This window comes from Palaemon carinicauda, chromosome 8 (genome assembly GCF_036898095.1).
Source record: "Palaemon carinicauda isolate YSFRI2023 chromosome 8, ASM3689809v2, whole genome shotgun sequence".
NCBI classification, from domain to species: Eukaryota; Metazoa; Arthropoda; class Malacostraca; order Decapoda; family Palaemonidae; genus Palaemon; species Palaemon carinicauda.
In genome coordinates, this window is record NC_090732.1 from 56,275,969 (window position 1) to 56,295,968 (window position 20,000).

Consider the following 20,000-nt stretch of genomic DNA (forward strand, 5'->3'; position numbering starts at 1 on the left):
CTAGCTAAGCTACATCTCTAGATGTCAAAACAGGATGCAATAAGCCCAACAGCGAAAAATTGCCCAGTGAGGGAAGAAAATAAGGAAAAAATTAACTATATAATATAAGTGAAGTAATGAATAATGAATATAAAATATCCTAAGATCAATAATATCGTTAAAATATACCTGTTATATATGAAATATGAAGAGAGACATATGAAAGCTTGTTCAACATAAAAATATTCGAACCAAGTTTAAACTTCTGAAGTTGAAATACTACCGCTAAAGAGTTATGGGGTCCTTGGACTAGCCAGACAGTACTACATTGGGATCTTTCTCTCTGGTTACGGTTCTTTCCCTTTGTCTACACAGACAGCGAATAGTCTGGCGGCTGGCCTATTCTTTACAGATATCTTTACTGTCCTCATACACCTGACAACACTGAGATTACCAAACAATTCTTCTTCACCCAAGGGGTTAACTACTGCACTGTAATTGGTCAGTGGCTACTTTCCTCTTGGTAAGGGTAGAAGAGACTCTTTAGCTATGGTAAAGCAGCTCTTCTAGGAAGATACTCCAAAATCAAACCACTGTTCTCTTAGTCTTGGGTAGTGCCATAGCCTCTGAACCCATGGTCTTCCACTGTCTTGGTTAGAGTTCTCTTGCTCGAGGGTACACTATTGCACTCTATTCTATCTAATTTCTCTTCCTCTTGTTCTGTTAAAGTTTTTATAGTTTATATAAGCAATATTTATCTTAATGTTGTCACTGTTCTTAGAATATTTTATTTTTCCTTGTTTCCTTTCCTCACTGTGCTATTTTCCCTTCTGGGGCCCCTGGTCTTATAGCATCCTGCTTTTCTAACTAGGGTTGTAGCTTAGCATTTAATAATAATAATAATAATAATAATAATAATATTAATAATAATAATGATAATAATAATAATAATAATCTACCGTTTCCACTGCCTGATTAGGAAGTTCATTCCACAATCTGATCACAGCTGGAATAAAACCTCTAGAATACTGTGCAGTATTGCGCCTCATGATGGAGAAGGCAAGACTAATAGAATTAACTGCATACCTGGTATTACGTACAGAATCGGTTGGCCAAGGCACCACCCACCCGTTGAGATACTACCGCTAGAGAGTTATTAGGTCCTTTGACTGGCCAGACAGTACTACATTGGAACCTTCCCTCTAGTTACGGCTCTTTTCATCTTAGCCGAAACATACACTGAAAAGTCTGGCAAATTCTTTACACATTCTCCTCTTTCCTTATACAATCTGTAACGCAGAAATTACCAAACAATTTTTCCTATCTCAGTAGGTAGTAGGTTGCGCAGGGCATCAGCCACTCGTTGAGATGCTAACGCTAGAGAGTTATGGGGTCCTTTGACTGGCCAGATAGTACTACATTGGATCCTTCTCTCTGGTTACGGTTAATTTTCCTTTGCCTAATACACCGTATAGTCTGGCATATTCTTTGCAGATTCTAATCTGTCCTCATACACCTGACAACACTGAGATTACCAAACAATTCTTTTTCACCCAAGTGGTTAACTACAGCACTGTAATTGTTCAGTGGCTATTTTCCTTTTGGTAAGGGTAGAAGAGACTCTTTAGCTATGGTAAGCAGCTCTTCTAAGAGAAGGACACTCCAAAATCAAACCACTGTTCTCTAGTCTTGGATAGTGCCATAGCCTTTGTACCATTGGTCTTCCACTGTCTTTGGGTTAGAGTCTCTTGCTTGAGGTACACTCGGGCATTCTATTCTATCTAATTTCTCTTCCTCTGGTTTTGTTAAAGATTTTATAGTTTATATAAGAAATATTTATTTCAATGTTATTATCTTAAAATATTTTATTTTTCCTTGTTTCCCTTTCCCCACTGGGCTATTTCCTGTTGGGGCCCCTGGGCTTATAGAATCCTGCTTTTCCAACTAGGGTTATAGCTTAGCAAATAATAATAATAATAATAATAATAATAATAATAATAATAATAAATAATAATAATAATAATAATAATAATAATAATAAAGAGGTTAACTTATGCACTGTAATTCTTCAGTGGCTATTTTATTCTTGGTAAGGGTGGAAGAGACTTTAGGTATGGCAAGCAGCTTTTCTAGAAGAAAGACACTCCAAAATAAAACCATTATTCCTAGTCTGGGGTAGTTGCCATACCCTCTGTACTATTCTATCTTGTTTCTCTTCCTCTTGTTATTTGAAGTTTTTATCCTCTTGTTATTTACAAGTTTTTAAAGTTGATTTATGAAAGTTTTATTTTAATGCTACTATGTTTCTTAAACTTCCCTTGCACAGTTGATTTTCCTTATTTCCTTTCCTCATTGGGTTATTTTTCCTGCTGAAGCCCTTGGGCTTGTAGCATCCTGCTTTTCCAGCTAGGGTTGTAGCTTAGCAATAATAATAATAATAATAATAATAATAATAATAATAATAATAATAATAATAATAATAATGGTACAGTCTGGAAGATCTGAATGCCAAGGATGGTCAGAGTCATGAAAAATGTTACGCAATATTCATAAAGAATTAACTGAACGACGGTGCCAGAGATTGATATCTGGATGACGAATAAGTAATTTAATAGACCGCAAGGTTTTGTCCAACAAATTAAGATGAGATTCTGCAGCTGAAGACCAAATAGGAGAACAATACTTAAAACAAGGTATAATGAAAGAATGAAAACATTTCTACCGGATATATTGAGCATAGAAAATCTTAAAAGACTTTCACAATAGGCCATTTTTTTTGTGTGGTATTGAACAAGAAACTCAACAAATGTTTTTCTCAAAAGTAAATTTACAAGCAAGAATCAAACTTAAAATTCTGAAAGGGTCACATAGAGTTAAAGAAACATTATCAATGCAGTGATCAGGATGTTGAAGGGCCGCTGTCGTCAAACTACTTACAATCATACTTTGACTTTGACTTTTGTTAGGGAAAACTTCATGAGCCATAATTTGCGTCATGCACTAATTTTAGCTATATCTCTATTAAGGGATTTAGCAACCCTATATCTCCAAGCAGGCGATGAAATTGAGAAAAAGAGAATAGCATCATATATAGCTGATTTTGATTCACAACTGAAGCGGATTTGATTTGAAAGCAAAGGGTTAAATCCAGTTTGCTTCCACTAACCTATATTGTGAATTAGGTACCGAGTAATTCGAACACTAGGATGGGGGACAATCTGAGAACCGGAAGCTAATGAGTTCTCAGAGAGAGAGAGAGAGAGAGAGAGAGAGAGAGAGAGAGAGAGAGGGATTGGACAAAAATAGGAATAACTATGAGATGTAATAAAAAAGCTAAATTTGCTCCTTCGGCCTTTACTGTTGGAACTCCCCATAGAATAGAAAGGGCATTCAAACAAAATTTTGGATTATTTACGTAATCCTTTGATAGGAAACTGTAGGGCAGATCAATGCACAAGTAGCTTTTTTCTTCGTAATTTCCATTTATAAACTGCAATACATTTTAAAACTACTAATACGAGAGAGAGAGAGAGAGAGAGAGAGAGAGGAGAGAGAGAGAGAGAGAGAGAGAGAGGGGGGGGGGATTTTAATACTTTATATACAGGAAACATGAAAGAAAAGTTATGTAACAATTATCAGGAGACAAAGTAATTCAACCACCATTCTACTTAACTTGGATGTTCGTAATAATAACAATAGCTGCGTATATTGAAAATTCATAAGCTAAAATTTGCATCAAATACAAGTAATCATTACAGAAGCTAAGTTTTTTTTTTTTTTTAATTCACTCTTCTTTCATCATATAACGCTTTTCTAAATGAATTCTTTTTACTGGCTCTGTTCCCTACCTCAAGCGCTAATCAAGATATCATGAACTAATAGTTTATTATTAGAAAAAAAAATTACACAAAACAGAATCTGGCTTATATCAAAGGATTTACCGTACCTAAAATTTCCTAAATAAAATATATAAATATTTGCCAATCCGGTACGTCACTTACCAAAGCATTTCCTGAACGAAAAATTTATGCAGCAATAAATCAAACTATTTAAGCAATGTATGCATGATCTCAGATTTCAGATGAAATAGAGCTGCGCTATTTCGACAGAATACTAGACGACCCTGCTGTGATGTACAGTTGACTCATTCAACATGTTGAATCCCTTCAGAGTTAGGTTCATTATTTATTAACCTTTCTCAAAAGGTCAGAAATAATTCAAGACTGTTCTAAGCTATTAGCAGTTAAGAACAGTTGCCTGCAGGTCTGTGTGAAACTCTAAGTATGAAAACAATACAGAAATAATATACCCTCTCCAAGTAAGCTAGGCATTATTTAAACTTTGACCAGAACTTAAAGCAGACATTTCATAACCATGACTCTAAAGCATAATGGAGAACTCATGAATTGTTAAAGTCTTCATCTATTTCCTCTTGCTGTGATACGTGAACGCAATTTGACGAAAAAAGAGGAAGAGCGAAAACAGGCAGTTGTTAATGACGCATCTTGTATAATGGATGTACATTTGAAGAATATCATCAATTAATAGATAAAAGAGGACATGGAATGATAAACCTAGCACTGAGCTAGTTTACAAAGAAAACATGTACTTAATTCCAAAGTTAAATGTTATCAAAAGACTAAATGCAATGAATCCATTTCCCCCAAAGCCTTAACAGTCCTCTTACAAAAACAAAAATTTTTACTAGTGCATACAAACTACTCTTTGGCTTGTATTACACGATGAAAGGCAAATCATAGAATTACCAAAGGTATTCAGATTTATATGTAACAAAATTATATTTCTTTTATGAGAGTTAGGCGTCAATGACCTTAGATGTCAGGATGCCTGAAAACTTTAAATCAATCAATTATGAGAGTTCATTATTTTGCAATTATGGCATGAACGACTCGGCAGACTTGGTAGCATAGAAAGCTTAATAGGAAAGCTTGGAGCTCCATTAAAATCAAAGAAATGGTCTCTAGACTTGACAAGTTTGTCACTGTAAAACACTTTCAATAATCAGCTAGTGCTTCTGAACGTATGACAGAGGATTTTGTTTACTAAATTAAACAGGGACTGGGAACACTGCTTAGAATTTTCTCATTTATACCGCCATTAACTTTTTACAAGAATTTTAGATTAATAAACTAATCACTGGCAATTACAAATAGTAATAGTAGAGCGAAAAAACTTGATAATTTAACAAATTTTCATTCTCTCGAAGTGTCATTCTCATATGTTCTATGTTTCTTCTAATCTATGGAACACTAACAATAACTCAGTAGACTAACTAGTTTATGCCTAATTCAACCATTTCAATGCATTTGCAAAATCATGATAACTGTTCACATTTACGCGTCCTGTCACTTCAAACATCAGTTACCTGGGCTTTTGCATAAAAATCTCAATAAAGCAAAACTTGCTCATTTTACTTAGGGAGTACCAGATATTAGAAAGCTAAGTTAAGAGAGAGAGAGAGAGAGAGAGAGAGAGAGAGAGAGAGAGAGAGAGAGAGAGAGAGAGAGAGGAGAGAGAGAGAAAACCACAATAACTTACCTTTTTCTGTAGCTTAGGTCCTCTCTCGAGGGCGACCATAACCGCCTCCGATAGTTTCTCAGGCAGCTGGTGGAGAAGATGGGAGAGCCTCATGGCTTCTAAGGATTCTTGCACCCGGCCCACAGCACCAGCTAGGTCAGACCATGCGCCATCAACTTCGGCTAAGGGAGCAAGGCAACCCCTGGCGACGTTCAAGCAAAGGCCTATGCAGGGCGGGGCCAGGGCGCCATGGCAGGCTCCGCAATAATGCAGCCTGGCGGCTGCTTCCCCACATTCCTGTGGCACAGGGAGGTTTCTGGCAGCGTTAACGACGTTGGCTCCCACATCTAGGGCGTGCAACAGGAGGCGGGCAGACTGAAGCCCACGGAGAAGGGGTTCACCCACCAAAGTAGGAATGATGCCCCATGGCTGCACAACCCTTTGAGCATCCCTAAGACATTCGGTGTAGGCCTTTGAAAATGGGGGCATGCGAGCATGGAGAGCGCTATGGTATACAGGAGGAAAGAGGTTGTCCCAGAATGACTCAAGAACTCTGTCCAGCGCCTTTTCATCTTCAAAGTCTGTAAGGCCACTCCTCAGACCAGAGTACAGTTCATGTAAGACCTGCTTAGCGGCAGAGGCAAGTCTGGGATAAGTGTTCTGGAATTCCTTCACCGCACGATGCTCACTGTTAGTTAACGCTTCTTCCACCACACCTGCAAAGAGAGAAAAATTATTTATCAAATTATCAGTAGAGAGTATACAAATAAGTTCTAAAATTAATACTAAAGAAGTATAGTTTTTAATATTGAAACAATTAGGAAAAATACAATGAACTGGGTCGTTCATACAAAGAGAAGAAGTAGTTTTGAAAAGAAATGAACAGAGTTTGGAGGGGTGGATCGAGAAATTAAGAGACAGTGAAAGATGAAATGGAAGGTTGTTGAAAGGAGAGGAAACAAGGAAACGGTGGGCTGAATGTTTAGAAAGGTTGCTGAATGTTGAGGATAATAGGGAGGCAGATATAATTGTTGTTGCAGGCAGTAAGCTGCCAGTGATGGGAGATAAGAATGACAAAGAGATTACAAGAGAGGAAGTGAAGAGAGCACTAGATGAAACGAGAGCAGGAAAAACATCTGGTATGGATGGTATGAAGGCTGAGATGTTAAAGAAAGAAGGTGTGATTGCGCTTGAATGGTTGGTGAGATTGTTTAATATATCTTTTATGTTGTCAATGGTACTAGTGGACTGGGTGTGTGCGTGTACCGTTCCGCTATACAAAGGTAAGGGATATGTGCATCAGTGTTGTAATTTAAGGCGTATTAGTTTGTTGTGTGGTTGGAAAAGTGTATGGTAGAGTGCCAATTAATAGGATTAAGGACAAAACAGAGGATGCAATCTTAGAAAAGCAGGGTGGTTTTAGAAAAGGTAGGGGATGTACAGATCCGATTTTTACAGTTAGGCAGATATGATGATTATATTAGCGTAGTTCATGATTGCCAATTTACTCTTGATTCCCTTCCTCCCCAACTGCGCAAGAGATTGATACATTCACATCTTTCAAGATTTTTGGGAACCTATGTATTATACCAAATTATTCTGTCATGTCTTGAATAATCTTCTCCTGTATGGTCTTTAGTAGAGGTCTGTTGCCTAGACCTTTGGGAAAAAACATAGCTATGTTAAATTCCTTATACCTCCATTAGCTATCAGTCTCTTGCACTGACATCTAGTTAGTATTTACTTCAGTGACGTATAAAATTTCTCATAAAACTAACCATACTTCGTAATCGGATTTTCCCAGACTTTACCATCCACCTACCAGTTGCCTTTTCCTTAGCAAGACTAAATCATATACAATATTCTACAAGTTATATTTCGGCTGCGACCATATCATGCAATGATCTTCCCAATCTAATAGTTGAACTTCAGAAGCTCGTACTTGGTGAAAACACTTTTTGTTGAACGGGTTCACACAAGTTTATTTTATTAGTGCATCTCTTACTGAATTACTTAACACTTTCAATTACCTTGATTTTATATCATGTTATTCTTATTTTATAGTTTATTCATTGGTCCTCAGTTTCTTTTACGTACAAAGATGATTTTCTAGGGTTTGTAACATTCTGATTTCCAACTAGGAATGTAAATTGACTTGTATTAATACACACACACGCATTTATACATACATACATACATATATATATATATATATATATATATATATATATATATATATATATATATATATATATATATATATATATATATATATATATATATATATAAACTGTAAACGGACACAAGATTGTGTAGATTTACCGTTTCGTACTTATTTTACAAACTTCTGGAGTATAAAACGCAGTATTCCTATTCAATCCATATTTAACAAGATATTTGCAGTTATTACAAAACTCCCTTAAAACTACGATAAAAGAACAATGGCAGTCAATAAACAAGCAATAAAATACAAATCTATATTGCTATTTTGCATATCTAAAATTTTTGAGAAAATGCAATCCAGTGATAAAATATGTTATACTTCACATAAAAAAAATAATGACCAGAAACATGAAATCAAATATGAGAGAGAGAGAGAGAGAGAGAGAGAGAGAGAGAGAGAGAGAGAGAGAGAGAGAGAGAGAGAGAGAGAGAGAGACTATTAATGAGTAAGATCAAGGAAAACAATTGAACCAATTCCGGGATCCAATTGTCCTAACAGGCTGCCAGAAATAATTTGGATATATGTCATTATTATTATTATTATTATTATTATTATTATTATTATTATTATTATTATTATTATTATTATTATTATCATCAATTAACTATTATTATTATTATTATTATTATTATTATTATTATTATTATTATTATTATTATTATTATTATTATTATTAGTATAACAAGCAAAGCTACAGCCATAGTTGGAAAAGAAGGATGCGGTAAGCTCAAGGGCTCTAACAGAGAAAAATATCCTAAAAAGGAAAGGAAATAAGGAAACAATATGCATTACAAGAGAAGTAAAGAACAATTAAAATAAAACATTTCAAGAACAGTGACAACATTAATGTAAATCTTTCATATATAAACTATAAAATTTTAAAAACTTGAAAGAAACAAAAAAAAACCAAGAGGAAAAGAAATAACATAGAACAAGTGCATGAGTGAACCCTCAAGCAAGAGAACTCTACCACAAGACGGTGGTAGGCCAGGGTAAAGAGGCTATGACACTATCCAAGACTAGAAAACAATGGTTTGAATTTGGAGTGTCCTCCTAGAAGAGCTGCTTACCAAAGCTAAGGAGTCTCTTCTACTCTTACCTAGAGAGAATAGCCACTAAACAATTATAGTGCAGTAGTTAACCCTTTGAGAGAAGAAGAATTGTTTGGTAATCTAAGAATTGCTTACCATGGCTAAAGAGTCTCTCCTACCCTTACCAAAAGCAAGTAGACACTGAACAATTGCATTGCCATAGACAATATATTTTCTGTCTTTGAAGAATACCAAACACTGCGTGTGGAGTAATAGGAGAACTGTACAAATACCCTCCTCTTTACCTAACTCCATTTGTTTCTACTTCTGACTATCAACCAACGAACACAAGGAAAGGCAAATGCAAACATTCTACGATATGTGAACATCTATCTACAGATACGTAAAAGGACGTAAATATACACATCACAGTTATCGACAGACAGATATGAGCGGCTATTCTAAAATACATCAAACTACATAGACAAGGTTTACACATACAGACAAACATTAATATATATTGCTGGTAAACCTAAATTTTTAGTTTAACTGACATATAACAAGAGAGAGAGAGAGAGAGAGAGAGAGAGAGAGAGAGAGAGAGAGAGAGAGAGAGAGAGAGAGATTCCAATCATGGGTTTGTACATTTTCCTTGGCAAGAAACAATAAAACGCCTTTCATTGTTTAGCGAGACTTGTGGTTAGGATATCTTAGTCTTCTTCCTCCTTCGCACCTGCCGGTTGATAGGAAGACAAAGCCTCACGATAAAACTAATATTTATTACTCCGGTGATGAATAATAGAGTATACAAATAACGTTTGCATATTAAAAACTTCACCAAGTGGAAATTACAAAAATCGAATAGATCACATAGCCATTAATACAGAGATGGAAGACTCTGAGAAAAGTAAGAAGCTATAGAGGTGCACATATTGGTAGTGATCACAACCTCCTCATGGCCACACTGAAATTGAAACTGAAAGCACCCAACAGAAATATAGATGGAATACCTAGGTTTGATACAAGTAAGCTTCTAGAAGATGAGCACAGAAAAACCTTTGCAATAAGATGTAGGAATCGATTTGCAGTCTTAGAGACTTTAAAAGACGAAGAGCAGACAATTAACGAAGAATGGTATATTATTAAGAATATATATCAGATAGTTGGTATGAAGTTTTTGGACATGCAGTTACAAGGAGAAAATCATGGATATCAAATGGAACTCGAAATACTATAAAAAGGAGACAAAGACAGAAATTGGTTGTTGAAGGTTTTTGAGAAAGTAATGAAAATTACAAAGTAGAACATGGTTAATATTCCAGTATTGATAGTGAGGTCAAAATAAAAACCAGAAATGACTGGTTACAGTACTGTAACACCTATATACAGTATATATATATATATATATATATATATATATATATATATATATATATATATATATATATATATATATATATATATATATATTTATATGTATTACAAACTCAATCAGCATAAAACCACCGATGAAAAATAACTAGCTCTTGGTAAATTACATCTGAAATTCATGGGTTACCTTATTATCTTGAGATCATTGTGAATAATGGCTAAAACCCTGTCATGAAATATTAGGCACGAACCAGGTATCAAGAGCAAATTCATTGAGGTCTATGAAATTCTTTGGGGCCACAGAATACATGAAATGCTGATATTGAATGATATATTAACATAATCATATTATAGTGTGTGAGCTTCATCTATCTATTGAATAGTGGCATCAGCATCATTTTACTAATGGTTTGTCTTTTATTCCAAGGAATGACAGCAGAAGGGGTTATTCTATAAAAGCAAGATATTTTCATTTATTCTCCGATTTACTGAATTACTACTGTCACTAGTTTCGTATAAAGTACCAATAAGCTTTTGTGGACGTTGAGTATCACTTCTAATAAAATATTTTGAAAATCCAGTTCATGACTACTCTACTCCTATCTTCCTATAATGATTATCGTTTGAATGTAATCAAAGAAATATCATAACCAAATGAGATTTCAATAAAGCAATATATAACATATTTTCCCTGTTGGAGCCCCAGGGTATATAGCATCCTGCTTTTCCAACTAGAGCTGTGGCTTGGCAAGTAGTAGTAGTAGTAGTAGTAGTAGTAGTAGTAGTAGTAGTAGTAGTAATAATAATAATAATAATAATAATAATAATAATTGTTCTGCTTAAAAACTGAAGATATCCTGTTTTGACTTGGATTCCCTTTACCAAATAAAACTTACATAAGCTTATCCTTTGAAGTTTCCTTTATCATCAGAGTGACTTAAAAGAGAGCATAAACATAAATTCCTTATTATGTACTCAAGTCTTTACTCACACCCTAAACATAAGGAGCAAACACAAAAGCTGACCTTTTAATATTAATCATTTATATACCATTAACAGTGAACTGTGAATGCATATTACGTAGGGAATATCTAATATTTTTCACAATTACAAGAATGCAAACAAATAGGCAATATGCATATTATTATTATTATTATTATTATTATTATTATTATTATTATTATTATTATTATTATTATTATTATTATCATTTGTTAATCACAGCATACAGAATCTGGTGGTTTATAGTGTGAGGTTTCGGATTACATCCAGCTTCCTTAGAAGTCCATCACTTTCATCACTATATCTACTGTTTAAAGTAACACGTTCTTTTGCACCAGTCCTGGGGCTATATCGGCTCCTACCTTTTCAAGATTCTGTTTCCATGACTTAGATATGGTCCCTAGAACTCCTTTGATTACAGGCACCAATTCTACGGGCATATTCCATAGCCTTCTCAATTCAGTTCGCTAATCCTGGTACTTTTCTATTGTTTTCTCTTATCTTCCACTCTTGAGTCCCACAGTACTGTAACACCTATAAGTAATACTTTTTTGGTTGTCTTGTCGACCAGAGTGATGGCTGGTAGATGTGCTTGTATCACATTGATGCTCGTACCATTTATTGCTACATTGTAACTCAAATTTTCTAAAGGGACTCCAAACTACAGCACTGGTTGGGAAAGTTGAATGCTACAAGCCCAAGGGCACCCGTAGGGAAAACAGCCCAGTGAGGAAAGGAAATAAGGGAATAGCAAATAAACTGTATACAAACAGACTGCACTTATTTCTCACTAGTAAATTTGCAATAACCAATCTCACCTAGAATTTTATATGAGAAGTATATAGATAAAGAGAGATATCGTCAATGCAATGATCTGGATGTAGAGGAGCCACTGTTCTCAAGTTACTAACAATCATACTTGGAATCTTGTTAGGGTTTAACTTCTTGCCACATAATCTACAGCATGCACTAATTTTATCTAGATCTTTATTAAGAGATTTTGCAACCCTAGGTCTACAAACTGTAGAAGGAATTGATGCAAAGAGATTAGCATCATCTTCATATACAATGAGCTTGTTTTCAAGAAACGAAAGTTTCTGATTATAATATATCATCATACTATTATGTTGCCATGTAGTCTACGAATATTGCAAAAAGATAGACGACACTGGCGAAGACTAGGATGCACTAGAGAGGTCGATGACTGGTCTACAGCCTCCAGACGTTTTCTCTAAAAGAAAGAATCATCTGTAGAGGCCTGGAGACCACCCATTGTCAAGCGTGGTCTCCTTACCTGTTCTGGATTTTACTCAATATCTCCACAAAAAATAAGAATAAAAAACAATAAAAGGTTACATCATGCTTGAAAACAAATTAATATGAAAGGTAACAATAACATATAGACGACTATAAAATATACAGGGTGATTCATACAACTCATAGACTATGGACAAAACATCGGATAACATGGGTAAACATGACAGGAGAGCCAATTTAACGCAAACTATTGCGTACATGTGTACTGATGCGTACTGATGTACATGTGTTCATACACACCCACACCCACCCACACACACACACACACACACACACACACATTTATATATATATATATATATATATATATATATATATATATATATATATATATATATATATATATAGTATAATATATATACATATATATACACACATATCTATATCTATCTATCTATCTATATATATATATATATATATATATATATATATATATATATATATATATATATATATATATATATATATATATATATATATATATACATATATATATATATACACACACAAATACATATCTAGAGGTGGCTATAGAGAAATTCAAGAAGTTATATCCTTTACTCTCTGTAACTCCTCTTGTCAAAAAATAGAAACCTTATGGAGTGAATGGATCTCTAAAAGCTACAATATGGCCATCAGCGTTAAATCTTACGCAAATATGAGATGGTTTTAGGAAGTAGAGGACCACTTTTTCGAAACATTTCTGCCTCTAAACCGAGACTTTCTTTTACAACTGGTTGATTTCTTTTCTCAAATTCGTCATTGAAAAATATGGATATTTGAAAAAAAATTTATTTGTTTTCGTAAAAGTTTTGAAATATTTCATTAAAAAAGAGGTTAGTTTAGAACTCTATTTCTGAAATTTTACAGTAAAGAAAAAAATAAATATTTATAGTTAAAATCACTTTACATTTAAATACCCCTGATTATTCCAAAAACATTTTCTAAAAATATCTTTAGAGAAGAAGGTCTTTGTTTTAAAGTTGTTAATTGTTTTCAAGGAATTCTTAAAACTTCAATTTAGATAATAAATAATTAAGGACTCTTAATTAATTTAAAGGCATTTCAGGAATTCCTTTATGAAAAAGGCGACGAATTAAAAGTAGAAAAATTGTGAGTATTGCGCCATTCAATAGCTAATTAGATTCTACATAAACTGGATCTTTCCACGCTTTTTTAGGCCAATAACTGTATGTAATTCATCGAAGATTGAATGCGTTAATAGATGAATCAGGGAAAGGGATATTTGATTATGGTAGGGAATCAAATTTTTTTCTCTCTCCCTCTCTCTCTCTCTCTCTCTCTCTCTCTCTCTCTCTCTCTCTCTCTCTCTCTCTCTCTCTCTCCGAAAAGTACTATAGCTCGTTGATCTATGTAGCCTTTAAGGGTTAAAGGTATCTTTCACCACCCATGTGTTTGTAAAGGTTTACGAATAATTTTTGTTATTGTTGTGCACCACACTTTATTGATGGTGTTTCCATGTTACCTTTATTATATAACGTACAGAACGGTTATATCGTAAGAATTTTGATAGAGTTTGTGTAGAAGAGAATGAATGGCCGTTGGTAATGTTTAGATATGAGAAATATAGGTAAAAACATTTTGAAAGTATAATTTAAGCTTGAATTGTAAATTACAGCACTTGAATTCTAAAGATTATGGAAGGTCGCTATCCTTTTTCTATAGAAATACAATGGGACCATTTTTTATGAATAGTGCGTTGCTGTAAACAGCAAATCAAGATTCTTCTTAGTTTCTCTGATATTCTTTATTAAATTGCGTAGTTTTAGTCCTTGATATTTTGTAGAAACATTCATTCAAATTAACTAAAACACGGGCCAGAGAGCCCAATTGCCCATAGCGGGAGCATAAGATTGCCAAGTAAATTCAGTTCCAAAGCTACTAATGATGCTTGTCATAACATTGGGTCCCTTCTTCTTATATCCCCATAGAGTAGAAAATACTACCAAGAGGGACTGAATTATTTTTCATCATAGAGCTGAAATAAATTCCGTACAGTCAAGTCTCTTTATAGAGGTTATTTCTTTTATTTATTTTTATAAGTAAAAGGAGGCTAAGGCATAGCACACCTCGCTTTGTCTTCTAAATTATAGGTCCGTATGTCTTTCTTTTTAGCTTTCACCGGCAGAGTTAATAATGCTGGTCTTGGAAACTTTTACTTTTTCGTTCACACATTTTACTTGTGACCTATCTCCCTCTATTGAAGTAGACCCTTATTACGCCAAAATACTGCTTTGTATTATTTTGAGAGAGAGAGAGAGAGAGAGAGAGAGAGAGAGAGAGAGAGAGAGAGAGAGAGAGAGAGAGAGAGAGAGAGAGAGAGATTCAGATTGGCCTAGAAAGTTTTAAATTATTTTAAACTTTCGGAGTATTGGAATTATCCCAACATAGAGGAGACCCAACATTTATGAAATGTATGTATGCATGCATATATGTATGTATTTATTCTTTGTATGAGTTGGAACTCTAGTGCTGAAATCCGTAACATTTTCATTATGTATAGCAACGTTTCGGGATGTCTTCAAACTCCATCATCATCTTGAACACCCATTTTTATAAAAAAGAAATATAGGTAACGGAAATCAAGAAACCCTAAAAGGAGAAACAAAGAATTAAATAATTTTATTAACAGTGTTAAACAATTTAAAGTCAAGCGACCATAGAATGGGGAGAAGCAAAGTTTTGTCTAGAACTAACGAAAGAAAGAGAAAAAAAAATTTACGAAATAAAATAGACTTCTGTATCGAGAGAAAAATCTGATGAGTTTAGTTTAGCAATACAAAATATGTACTCCCAGCTCCGCAGTGAAGATGAAATAAAGAGTAATTTAACGAAATTTGTATTTGAATCGGCACAAGCGATCGGTGGAAACTTATCAAAAAAAAAAAAAAAAAAAAAAGCCTGATAAAACATTGTAAATGAAATATAATTTCAGAACTATATAAAACAACGAGCAAACTGAAAACCAAAGACATTCGTAAACACAATCAGAACGAAATTGAGGAAACAATTAAAAGTGGGCTGAAATTCCTTTAAGTCTGAAAATAACAAACCTGCCAGTCATCAAGAACTCCTGTTTTAAACAAGTGTGCCTAATTCTTAGGCAACAGAGGGCAGTTTCCTACCTTCTAGGCATATTGTCAAATTTCCATAAACAAATAGCACTTGTGCTTATGATCTTCATCTTATTCTGATCCACAAAATACCAGTAATGTTGCCAAATATCTCAGAGATCTTTTGATGTAAGGCAAAAAGTCATTACATGAAAGTGGATATTTTCCAGGAAGTAATTTTTCTGTAACCTCTTTTGCTAATTTGTCCGTCTCTTCATTTCCTGGCACATCCACATGAGCTAGACCTCGGAAAAAACTTAACTTCCTTGCCCGCAGTGCTACACACATACAGGCCCTATGAAATTTTCTATAAAATAAAGAGGTTGGTTGGCTTAAAACCAGTCAGTGCCTGCGTATAATGCTCGAACTATACTATTGATAGTATATTGCCAGCCACTTATTTTTGGTTTATTTTTTTCATAATAAACCGACGATGTTTGGTGGACGTATTATCGTGTTTTAAAATTGACTGCTTACAAGAATGTACACCGGACCATTGACTTCCTAATTTCCTTGTTCAACCATAATTTACTTCTTTCTGTATTGAGACGAATAGCATTCATCTTTTGTATTTGCAAAGTGTAGGCGTTGTCTCTCTTAGCTGTTGGTAAGTCAAAATAACCAAGAGGACCGTTTCTTTCGTTTATTAAGTTGCCTGAATAGACGTTACATTATATTTTTAATGCGTTCTATTTTATATGCTTTATCATGTATCAATGACGTTGTGATATTTGTCGAATATGGATATATTCTAATTTTATGTAAATTGTGTATGAATTTGTTTATATAAAAGATATAAGAATGGGGGATAAAGAGCGATGAAACTAATTTATATGTCTTTATTTCAAATTGGTAAATGAACGAAATTTGATGTTGAATGAGTTTCGACATAATCCGCAAAAATCGTGGGATTTTATCATAATACCTAGTAAATAGTGTAATTAAACTAATCAGTATTTAATCAGGGTATATAATTATACGGGCAGGGATTAATTAAAAAAAAGTTTCTATGACATTAAGGTGATTTTACTTGATTACCAATTTCTTTTTAGGTCAATTCTTCTAATTGTCATACTGTCTGCGTGTGTGTGTGAAAACCACGTCCTCTCTCTCTCTCTCTCTCTCTCTCTCTCTCTCTCTCTCTCTCTCTCTCTCTCTCTCTCTCTCTCTCTCTCTCTCTCTCTCTCTCTTTTAAACTAGTAACTTTAATGAATGTAAGTTTGAATCCTATTGATGGGGATGGTGATTTCTTTTCTCGCTAATGATCGCTCGTAATCTTTTTTCTAAGAGAGATGAGGAGATAAACGAGTTCTAAATGATAATGTTATGAAGGAAATTCAATTAACTGAATAACGGCTATTAATTGGAAGAGATTTGCTATTGCCTTCAAGTTTTGCATTAATCGTAAAGACCGGATGGGTTGATGGAGTAATTGGGGGAATTTAGTTTAAACGTCAGATAAGAGAATCATGGTGGTGTGTGTCCTGGATGGTGATTAATAGCACTGAGCAACGTTTCTGAAGATGATGGGTTTAAAACTGTTTTGATGGCCTAGCAGATTTTCCGGAACTTTGTGAAAGCTATATCGTAATATGGTTTTTCGTTCAACATGAGTGATGGTTACCTTTGTCATGTCCACATTATTATTATTATTATTATTATTATTATTATTATTATTATTATTATTATTATTATTATTATTATTATTATTATTATTATTATATGGTTGTTATCGTTTTTCTTGCTTTTGCTGGAAATTTCTAAATCGAATGGTGTATAGAATTCACTCTCTACTCCCAATTTTGTAATGCATATTGTTATTGGTTTTCTGGAATCTGCCAACCTTGATACTGAATTGTTTAAAAAGTCTAATCTTTGTGTGCTGTAAGTTCTTCCTCGCCTCCATGAGCTGTTTTTCTTTTATTATACTTTGAGTTTTTTAAGTGATATCTTTAGATTTTTTGGATGGATGGAAACTATATACTGTGTGTGCCATTCGAATGGTAACGATTGACCTTGTCATCAAAAATACAGAAATTATAAAGTTTGTGCGTTTCCTTGTAACATTTTCCTGCCGATAACTGTTTTTAAATGTAAAATCTAAGATAAACAAAGTATATAAAAAAAAATTTACCTATTGAAATTATGAGACGTGTGTTTTTTTTTTAAAGTAAAAATTCTTTTAAGAAAGTTGTAGTGTTTCGCGTGTCTTTGAAAACGAAATTCTTGAAAGTTTTTCATATTTGTTACTTACAGTCAGTCCCGTGCTGGTGCACTTTGATCCCACCATGACAAGGTTTCGCTACACAAAACACAGATTGCCATAAAAGGGGTGGTGATAGCCTTATTTTGCAAAATTTAACTTTATGATAACCATATTAGTAGGAAAATATTCTTTTATTTTTTGTAGTATTGCCCAGCTTAATGTTCTTATCATGATACCTGTGTTTAATAACAGTAGTGTATATATATATATATATATATATATATATATATATATATATATATATATATATATATATATATATATATATATATATATATATATATATATATGTGTGTGTGTGTGTGTGTGCGTGTATATATATACATACATACATACATATATATATATATATATATATATATATATATATATATATATATATATATATATATATATAGAGAGAGAGAGAGAGAGAGAGAGAGAGAGAGAGAGAGAGAGAGAATATTGTCATTCTTTGATACACACACACACTATATATGTGTGTGTATATATATATATATATATATATATATATATATATATATATATATATATATATATATATATATATACACACATACATATATATACATACATACATACATACATACGTATATATGTGTGTGTGTTTGTGTTGACGTGCATAGAAAAATGCAATTACATACATACACACATACATGTGTGTGTGTAAGAAATGTGAGAATGAAAGGTTTTGTCACTGCAAGTTGGAACAATACTTAAAGAAATTGATTAGCATTGGGAGCTTACGTACAGTAGAGTCGTGTATTGTTCTATATCTGTGTGTGTTTGCATTCGTAGGACTGCTGAAGTCACCGAGTTCCACGTGTAGTGATCATATACAATAAATCCTAAACCTTATTCTGCTGCTTTACCATCATCTCCTAAGAATATCTTTCATTCTTCTCTTAAGAATCTTTAAAACTGTTTCAAGGTACCAGCCACCCTTGGAGATACTAACGCTAGAAAGATATTGGGTTCTTTGTGTGGCAAAATATCTCTCTGGTTACTGCCCATTTTTTCTTTTGTCTACATATACACCGAACAACACTAGACAAACGGAACTATTCTTAACTACTGTAATTGTTCAGTGGCTACTTTCCATTTGGTTTAGGTACCAGAGACTCTTTAACTATGGTAACAAGCTCTCTAAGGAGAAGGACAGCCCAAAATCAGTCTAGTGTTCTCTAGTCTTTGGTAGTGCCATAGCCTCTGTACCATGGTCTTCCACTATCTTGCTTGAGGGTACACTCAGGCACACTAATTTTGTTATTTCCTCTTACTCTTGGTTTTTTTAACCGGTGTGTAAGGCAAGCATAATAGAAGAGTATTCCTTCTCAAAAACATTGTTACTATCCTTCTTTCAGTTAAGCAACCCACGTTGTAAATTCTATAGATGGTGCCTTTTAACAAATTGTGAGATAAATATACTCAAGTAAAATACTAAATATGTCAATGCCACAGCAAAATCAATTCTGAAGAGTTCATATCAAAAGCCAACATCGGCACCTTATCAGCTCTGATGGGATACGCGAGTCTCTTTCCAATCACAGCTGTAATTAATCCGTTCGCTGTACCATAAACCAAAGGACTCGGGCTTTACCTAAGGTAACGATACTCAACCCTTATCTAACGTTTTTCTTCTACTAAAAATTGGAGTCTAATATTCAAAGAATAATGAAGGGGAATTTTAATATTCTTTATTTCTTGACTACTATTTCATATACTTGGAGGGAATTTGCATATTTAGTAGGTATATATATATATATAAATATATATATATATATATATATATATATATATATATATATATATATATATATATATACATATATATACACATACATACACACACATACACACACACACACACACACACATATATATATATATATATATATATATATATATATATATATATATATATATATATATATATATATATATATATATGTGTGTGTGTGTGTGTTTCTAAAACACTTATAAGCCTAGGTAGGACACCATTAAGAAGATACAAAAGGAAATCTTACACCTACCATGAGTTGATATATGAAATATCTATGATTGTCATAAGAATTCAACGGAAACCTCAGATTTAAATCAAAGAGAGAGAGAGAGAGAGAGAGAGAGAGAGAGAGAGA

At 33.5% G+C, this 20,000-nt stretch overlaps 1 protein-coding gene across 1 annotated transcript in view; it reads right to left on the reverse strand.

The window, feature by feature from the left end:
- The window catches only part of dally (division abnormally delayed protein), a 995,610-nt gene that overhangs the window by 546,162 nt on the left and 429,448 nt on the right, over nucleotides 1–20,000 (reverse strand). Inside the window, exon 3 of the mRNA XM_068378627.1 lies at nucleotides 5,539–6,233. Coding sequence (XP_068234728.1) covers nucleotides 5,539–6,233 — 695 coding nt within the window. The remainder of the gene's footprint in view (nucleotides 1–5,538; nucleotides 6,234–20,000) is intronic.